Source organism: Megalops cyprinoides, chromosome 6 (assembly GCF_013368585.1).
Source record: "Megalops cyprinoides isolate fMegCyp1 chromosome 6, fMegCyp1.pri, whole genome shotgun sequence".
In the NCBI taxonomy this organism is placed as follows: Eukaryota; Metazoa; Chordata; class Actinopteri; order Elopiformes; family Megalopidae; genus Megalops; species Megalops cyprinoides.
In genome coordinates, this window is record NC_050588.1 from 30,231,024 (window position 1) to 30,240,495 (window position 9,472).

The window sequence follows — 9,472 nt, forward strand, 5'->3', positions numbered from 1 at the left end:
GAAAACCTACCCATGCTGAGAAGTGTCCTGGCATAATTTACCTGTCACTCTGCTCCATTCTTGGGTGAAAGTGCAGAATGCAGTGTTGCTTTGATTGAATGCTCCAGTGTTCCTGTGTTCTGTGAGAGTCACCACCTTGGCAGTGTGAGAGTGAGCCAACAGCAAGACCTGTGTGCTGTGTAGTTGGGGTTCCAGCATCACATTGGCATTCACTGGATGGGCTGCGAATGCTTAAAACCCCTTGTGGGGAAGGAGGGAGGGGTGCTGTAGATGGGGGTGTGGACCCAAACAAACCATTGTCACTTCGTATAAATATTTGCCATTTTCAACGATCAATCCCTGAGCAACAGAGTCAGCTAAACTTGTGCACAACTGAACTAATCTCCACATGTCAAAGGTTTACTCTTCAGACTACTTGTAAAAACATGTTTTATTATTATACCTCTGTGGCATTTGGTTAAATTGGGTGTTGATGGCAAACTGTCAATTCAAGAAACAACTTGTGGAATCAGCATCAGCATGACCATCTATTCAAAGCATACAAGGGTTAGGCACCAAATATGGTCATGATCTTGTGTTTTGCACAAGTATGGAAATTCAGCTGTAATCTATAACGACATAGTAACGTAGATAAAGAGTGGAACCAGCTCCATCAGAAAAATCACCCTCTGGCTAATTCAGAGTACAATTGGGCATTGTAACAGTGTTTTCCTTTTTGCATTGTCTTCTCAATCATTTTGTGGATATAATTTTGATCATGTGCCATGATTAAGAAATAAACATTTCATGTAGAAACAAGGCAGTAGTTATGACAATGGCAGTGCTGTAAGACAGCAGCAGCATAATTTGAATGAATGTGATGATAATGTTATGCATTTGCCTCTGCTACCTATACACCACATAGTAATATAGAAGTTTGAGAGTGCACCCAAAAGCATTCAGACTTGCATCTTTGCATCGTGCAAGTTTTTAATGTGCCATCAGCTCAAAAATAATAAATACAAAATAGTGACATAAGCCCTACACCAACTGTTGGCACCCATGGCACTGATACTACCACCCTCCCCCAACCCCCACCCCTTACAAAAGAGAATTAAATGTGAAAAAGGAGCAATAGCAACTTTAAGCTTACAATGCTTTCAAGATTCAGATGTCCCTTATTCTTTATTTAGTGAATAGTTTATAATTGTGTCCAGCACACATGCAATCAAAAGCAGGAGTTATGTATGTCCAGAAGACGGCAGTCTCGCAGCCTTCCAGCATGGATTTCCCTACTTACTTCTGGAATAACAGCAGAGGCCCTACATATTATGTAACAGATTTATGGATTTAGAATGCTTGACTTGGAAGAGTAAACCTCTCACATTTCTCAGAAGGTAGAATCTGTCTACTGACCTGTGTAGGACTTCTAGGAGAGACCTTGTGTCTATATAGATGCTGTTATTGTTGACAGCCTAATTTGCTTAGTGAAAAAGGCTTATGTAACCTTTGGGGTTTTGTGTCTTTACAACAGCTCGCATTAAAATAGATATACGGCTACATGTGACAGGCCAGGCTGTGATATCCAATTAAATGTCAAACAGTTTTCACAAAAAGGAGAGATAAGTGCAATACATATGTAAGTTGCCAGCTCCTATGTAGCGTTCTGTTTATTACCTTTCTACAGGAACATTATAATCCTGCTTGAATAACTCCAACGGTCTGCGGTCCTGCTGAGATATTACAATGCCAGGGGAGGGAAGCAGCTGAACGTTCATCCCGCTTTGTCTTCTAATCCAAATTTTAGCTATGAAAGCACGTGCGGGATTTTTTTTTTCTTTTCTGTTCTCGAATTTGCACCTGAACATCCTATGCTAACAGAATCAAATTGGGACATTTCTATCGATAAAAATCAATCCGTCTTGTTTAAAAAAGCGTGAATATTACCTCGGCCGCCATGGCAACTGACATAAAACGGTCACATGAACGCGTAAACAGTCAAAATGTGTATCAAGAAGCAAGGCGACTGGCTGGTAAATAATCCATGCAACTATAGCGTAAATGTTTCATGCAATATCGGGAGAAACAACTAATTGCTGTCAGAGAACGTGGAAACGAGAGAAAGTCGCAGGGGCTAGATAGGCAGCTGATAAAACTACCCAGTTTCCATTTGAACACTTAAAATATCTCATGCCACGAGTGAACTAAGCAGAAATACGGAAATGAATCGTATTTGGATATCTTCTTTTGACCACGGCCTATTTCCTGATACGACAGACTCATACAAAACTTCAGTGACAACCACTCTGAAATCAGAAACAGGCGAAGTAACCCTACTTGCGGGAAAAGCGGGTGGATGAACAACGTTAAAAGTATCTTGTTCCAGCTCTGGTTCTAATCGTTTAAGATCGCCTGGTTTCGCCAGTTCATTTTACAACTGAAATACAAGCGCATTAGCTGACAGCGACCAAGAATGAAGAAATACATTTCCAGCTACTCCTAACTGGCAATAACAGCTGACTCGATTGGACAAAATTGGGCATTGCTACTGAACACCACAGACTTGTCTTCTTTCGCCAAATTCATTTCAAGACCTCAGTTAATTTACGATGTAGAAGAGGTCAGGCTGTACCTTTGTATTGTTCTTATCCGTTTCGTGTTTATTTACCCATTCTTATTTCCTCAAGGACACTGTTAACATTCCAAATAATCAGTGTCAATGTACCCAAAATGTCCAACAATAACCCCTGATAATACTTAGCTATGGAAAAAAACTACCAAGACGGAGCCATGCAACCAAAGGGTGAATCCGAAAAACGCGATGGTGTCTGAGCTGCGGATACAAGACCTGTTTCTGTCTCAGATAAGGAAAGCGACTATCTGAGACGGATATATTAGCGTTGCCTCGGCAAGCACACTTATTTCCGTATTCAAGATTTGGCCTACGTTTTACAGAATACAAGCGATCGTCCTTTAAGCAGTCTGCATAGTATGTCGTAGACTGACTGTAACGTTAGATGTCTGTAACAATGTAACAAGACAATGTTTCGGCACAGCACACTGCATCTTAAGTCACGCACCGGTCCTTAACAAAGAACCACTGAGGTGACAGACCCAAACATGTTAAAAACTGAGCAAAAATAAGTACTCCATAATAACCATCACTCCGTTTTCGCAAACAAGGACCGCTATCAATCCAGCTACGCACGTGTGATGAGGGTGTAGAATCATAGTCTTTTTCATACAGAAGCGAACAATAGCGGGCGTTGTTGCTTCATACCAACATAGCCATATTCTCTCCAAATAACATACTTCAGGGGAAAATCAAACTGCAATACGTGCACATCCACACACATTTAATGTTTTATAATGCCAAAGGAATTTAATCCTCTTAGCTTCCATTATTTATGTAGCCTATGACTGTAACCAAAGATCACGTCGTCGTTTATAAGGAGGTCATTTCAATACCAGATAGAGGAAATAGGACAAAGCGGAATTAATTATTATTATTGCCAAAATCAGAAAATGTACAACCCTACCATGCACCTCATTTGAGAGGGAGAGTAAGTTTACATAGCTAGCAAATGATTTTGTATAGACATCAGTGCGATCCTTTGAGCATCTTTTTACCTGTATCCCTGTTCAAATATACCTGTGCAGTTGTGTTCTGATGGTATATGGTACATTTTAAACACTAAACAAATAACCCGGCAGCATTTAGATGGTCCCATATGGGTTAGTTAATAGGAATCGACAAAAAAATTTGAAAAACCTGATTAACGGATGTAGCATCCGCGTTACCAACTACCCCTTGCTCGTCGTACATCATCAGTAGTTACCATGCAACATTTTCTCAATGCAAGTGGGCGGCTAGTTTTTGTCAAATAAAACATCCCACTTTTGTAACAGTGAAGCTTTTAAATGAGACTTTATGAAAAGATACTTGCAATTATACCAATTATGATTAACTGTACCCTAAACAAACTGAAAGAAAAAAAAAACACGCAGAACAAGAAAAAATGTATATTAAGGAAGAAAAAAACAGAAAATAAACAACAAACTCTCTTATCACACACAATCAAAATAATTTGCAATGAAAAACCTATTCTTTGTCTTCTCTTAGCTATTTTTCAGTGGCATGTATGTTTTGCGATGTTCGTTACCTGCAATGGTTTCCTTTTATTCCTTTTGAAGTGAGCTGTCCCTTGTCTATTGTGCGGTGGCTGAGTGTTGAATAGAAGAATTACAGCAGTAAATTTAATTTATAAGCTTTTCTTTCTGACCTTTGTCTCTTAAAATGGGTGACCATTAGACATCAGAGTGGAAAAACACCGGCCTGCCTCCCGTGCAACAGGAGAGCGTCTTCTTAAAGTGACAGTTCCTGAAAATCGGCGCTACTCAACATTCTTTTGCCTTTGCTCTGAGAACATGCACACACGCGCACGTTCAGACAACCATGAGAACGTCGGTGAACGGGGTGGATAAATACCCCCTCTGACACACATAAACACAGCATCCACTAAACCTGCGAAATGGATGTTTTCATGTAGTGCATACAATACTATTAAACTGTAGGCAACAACGTATGAAAAGCAACGTGTATTCCCTCCGTTTTCTATCGTGAGCAGTACATGGTATCTTCTGCGTCTGCTGAATATGAACGACACGCACAAGGGAGTGGGGGGTGGGGGGGGGGGGGGGGGGGGTCATACAATAGTGCTTTGTAGAATTTTTGTGACGATCTTAGAGCGCAGCACATACAAACTCCTGTTTCGTGTGAAAAGATGGCGACAGAATGTAATTGGATTGTAATATTTGCAGTGAATATTAACAACCTGCTTCGCCGAAATCAAACACGTGAGGAGATGTAATTGTTTTGTAGACGTTGGAGGACCTCAACTGGATGTTTCTTCACCAGTGAACCGTATAGTGAATTGATTTAATTGCCTTGCTATTTGCTAAGTTATCATTTGACTTGGAAACACTCAGCAGTTATTCATGCTTTAGTTACTCCAATCAATGATCACCAGTGCCTACGACCAGAAACAATAGAAGAGTTATTAATTGCTCACCTTCAGTAATCCTACACATGTATGTAGCCTATGTTGGTTTTGTATATAAATATTCAGTGTAAGAATTACTGACCATGTAATAATATATAAGACTTTCCTTAAATGTCCCTGTGATTTCAACTACTTTACAGACAATGGAGCCTAGTGCTTCAGGTACCCCTTTTCTACTACTGTGTTGTTGGTGTATCCAGGTCCCAAAGTTAGTAACTGCTAAAAAGGCTCATTTTTTAACACCTCTACAATAAGACCTAGGAAGGAGAACCTGGGAGGAGTTACTTAGGACAATGACATCACAAAAAAGCTTGCCTATCATTACCAGGCTAGCAGTGCTATACTACAGATGGCAACATAAACATTCACACTACTGCTAAAAACTCTGTTGCCTCCACACATCAATTCAATGATTGCCATTAAGTTGCACTGCACATTCAACTGAGTTTTGTGACTAATGTATGGCAGCTCTTTCGTTACTGAGAAAACAGTATGTGTCGTGAGTTATGGACATGGCTACATGTTTCAGTAAAAAATTGGGGTTTGTTTTATTTTGTGCAGCATAAGGTGCACTCTGTTGGGAGTCAACTAGATCAAAAAACTAGGATAGAATCAAAAATACTAGGATAGAAACATTACTATGCACTCTGCTACTAAAAGCATATCATTCTTAAGTTTTCAGATGGTCTTCTTAAGATCGACCCAAGTCAGGCTGGGCATTCCATTGTCTGTACTGTGGAAAATTCTAAGACAGAGCAGACAGGAAATGCAAACACACATGGCTCACATCGCACACATGACCAGTGTGGCAGCACCGGTCGCAGTTCACAGGTTTATGATTAAACAGTGATTCTGCCACAACATCGAGGCCTACAAAGTAGTGGTTGTCACAGCCATGCTCGAAAGTGTTTAACACTGCATTTCCTTTTTACAATTCATTTGTAATTCCTATTTTAAGACTCAATCGCTTATGGGAATCAAATCATCCTGGACAGGCCTGATTCAGAGTGTATTACATATGTGTATATATATATATATATAAATATATTAGCAGCTGAAATATACAATGTGCAACAACAACAACAACATGTAGTAGGTGATTGTAGTAGATGCAACTTAATGTCATCACATGCAGAGTACTCCCTCTGTATGTAATGTCACAGGTAATGTTGCAATAAAATAGCATAATATAAGTAACATGGCTGGAAGTTGTAAGGTTGTTTTCTGCTGGGAAGGGCTGTCTGATAGTGGACACGTGCAAACAGAGACTTTTTCTGGATTTAATGTTACAGCATGTTATTGTACAAAAGGGTAACCAAGCCTTATTTATGTTTCTCTAGGGCATTCGTATTATAGATAACTATTTGGTCTAATTATTGGCGTGAAAATAACTATTGTTTTTGTCATAGGAGAATGATTTGTTTTGGTCAGTCTCTTTGACCCTGAACTGTGGGTGCACCATCATGGATCCTCCATTAAAGTGGAAAAGCACTTGACAGTTGACATTATGCCTGCCTTTCTATTTCCACACACATTACTTGATGTAATGTAACCATTGTTTCTTCAGTACGCCACAGTGATATGGAACCTGTGTGATCTCTGAGGTATATCGCATGTTGGAATTATTACAAATGGATGAAGAGGCAATATATAAGTTAACTATATGATTTCACCTTTAAAAATTCAGTGTGAATAATCCCAAAATAATCACTGTATAAAACAATTGAGGTGAAATAGTAAATATGTACCCTGATTTCATCAGAATCTATACATGCACTCAAAACTTTGAAAAGAGCAGGTGAAAATATTCTAAACAAAATACAACATTGACACAAGGAAATGTTACAATGGTGCATCACACTCATTCATACATATTCAATTACACATAATCCTTACGAAACATTACACTCAGAAAAAAATAAGAACACTAAGTACTTTCTTAAATTCTAGCCATGGGCCACTGGCACAGACAAATGCATTTTCTCTTATTTCAATACTGAAACAAGTGGCATGATTCATGGTATTAAAAGCTCTGATAACAGTAAACCCACTAGCATGAACAGGTTTCTGTCCCCTGAATTGAGGGGAAAGCTGTCCTGGACAGATTATTGTGTATCTTACTGCAGGTATAAAATATTATATCTTGTCCCTTTTTATCAATGCATGTGAAACATCCAGAAAATAAATGGTTCTGATCCAAGTGATAATGTCACATCTTTCGATAACCAGTTAATCTCAGTGTCCCCAACCTGTATCCCCAAATTAAAAATTACAACAACCGTAAATACAATATTAAACAGCTCTGTTTTGTTAACTGATGCATGACATGGATATACAGCTTCTTTTTAAGTCAACACAGAGACTCAAGTGATGATTTGGTAGTTAGGGAGGTAGTCAATGCACACCCTGACTCCCACTACTTTCCTGTTCATTTGTCATTTGAAAAGAGGAATACTGACTAAGGACCTATATCAAAGGGGTATCTACAGAAATGCCCTTAAGATGTACATAATATGAAAATGTTAAAGCTATATGAACTGTATCCATTCAAACCCTTCACTGCACCCCATAATATAATCAGCAAGGACATGATTTAGTAATGGTTTCACCATGACAGGGTCCACACTTTTTCTATTCACCAAGTCCAATACTTTTGAGATAAGTTTTATGCTCTGAATAACGCACAACTGAAGACATCTTAAGGTTTGTTTACAGTTATTCAGAATCTGCTATGGCAAAACAGCATTAATGGATGTCTTTTGGTCTGTTATTACCAACCTCTTAATTAGCCATCTCCTGTCTCCTCCAACCAAACCAAACCAAACAAACGAGTAAATCCTCTTTGGTTGGGTTGGAGACATTGTGAGCCCATTAAGTTTGTTTTCAAAAGGCTCCAAATGAGCGATGCACTGTCAGTTTGTTCATTGGAAGCATTGAATCTTTGGATATTCATCTGGTAAGAATAACAGAAACAAACCCTTGTGAGCCTTCGGCTTTGTGCAGACAGAACATTAAGAGTGTTTCATCACAAGATCCTTGATGCAATCATGTGATGCGTTTTGTGACTCAAATGCAATCTCTGCCCTGCCCCTAGTAAACATTCTGTTCATAGAACAGACATGGAAGGAGTAATGAATGACCATAACAACTATTTTTACCTACATTTTAATGAATACATATTCACCCGTAAAATAAATAAATAAATAAATAAATAAATAACAGACCATTTCAATTACATTCATTTACAGGCCAAGCCTGCCTACCAGTACATTATCAATGTATTTTTCTCTCCAGAAAGGCAATACTCATTTCATCAAATTACCAAATCATAAGATTATTATTATTTATTATCAGGCTTTTACGAGCTGTACAATGCAATGATTGTGACCAATACTTTTTTTAAATGACTGGCATTTTGTTCATCTTCTACCCTTCACTTTAATCGATGGAATATGAGCCCACTTTGTTTAAGAATACTGAGAATGGGGTATTTGCTTATCATCATTCTAATTCTTACATGCAAATTCTACTTCTCTTGCAGGTTCTGTGTGTGGATGGGAAACAAATGCTTGCTGCAGAGCTCCATATTCTTGGTATTTGAATCTTGATTTGAATCTGTGTACAATTTGCCTGCCATTTCTCTTTAGTTACACTGCAGCCCACAGTTCTGCCCAAACAGGTGGCCAAGTCATGTGGCCCAGCCTAGCCTCCTGTCAGGCAAGGCTGGGGATTAGCCAGGTGGGGGTTCATACTGTCAGAGATGAATGCATTATAACTCTCCCTTAACAGAGATAGAAAAAAAATCAAGGCAGTAATGAAATGAGATTGCATCCAAAGTGACTAAACCCAAGAACATTAATATGTGTGTGTGGGTGGGGGTGCCCAAGATTCTCATCTTGCTGTGAATGAGGAAGTTGAGATCTTCCAGTCCCTTACACCTTTTAAAGTATTTTCTCGTTTGGCCTGATTATGCTTCAGGCCTCTTCATTCGGCATGTGAAGCATTCTGCTCCAAGCTGTTGTAATCAGAATGATCAGATTTAGGAAAATTAATCAAAACAGTCAACATCATCGGTCCAACTCAAATGGTAAATCCTTTATATCTTTTAGTCACTCTTTTCCAACTATTATTATGGACGCTATCTTCCACAGTTCAATGTTTATATAACAGCACAAGTCATATCCCCTTTTACACTTCCTTCTTCTGAATATAGTTTCCAAAGACATTGTCATTCTGTATCTACAGCTCTGAAAATATCATGTGATTTCAAAAAGGAACCAGTAAATCTTGAGGCTACCCTCTGTGCTAGGTGAAACATTGTGATAAGTGTGATAAAAATAAAATATTTCAAAAAGTTTGAGAAGATGAGCAGAATGAAATCTAAAGGATGCTGCTATGTTGCATTAGCAGTGTGAAGTATGATGCTAGCT

General features: G+C 38.7%; 1 protein-coding gene across 2 annotated transcripts in view; it reads right to left on the bottom strand.

Annotated features, from left to right (window-relative positions):
- slc6a6b (solute carrier family 6 member 6b) overlaps nucleotides 1-4,539 on the bottom strand; it is a 28,576-nt gene extending 24,037 nt beyond the window's left edge. Inside the window, exon 1 of one of the 2 annotated variants that reach the window (XM_036530859.1) lies at nucleotides 4,143-4,539. Coding sequence is in view for 1 of the 2 variants with exons in the window: in XM_036530856.1 (XP_036386749.1) it covers nucleotides 42-58 (17 nt within the window). In the remaining variant the exon portion in view is untranslated. Of the gene's footprint in view, nucleotides 1-41; nucleotides 494-4,142 lie in introns of those variants that run through there. The other variant, XM_036530856.1, reaches the window with a different exon arrangement.
- Nucleotides 4,540-9,472: the final 4,933 nt, after the last annotated feature.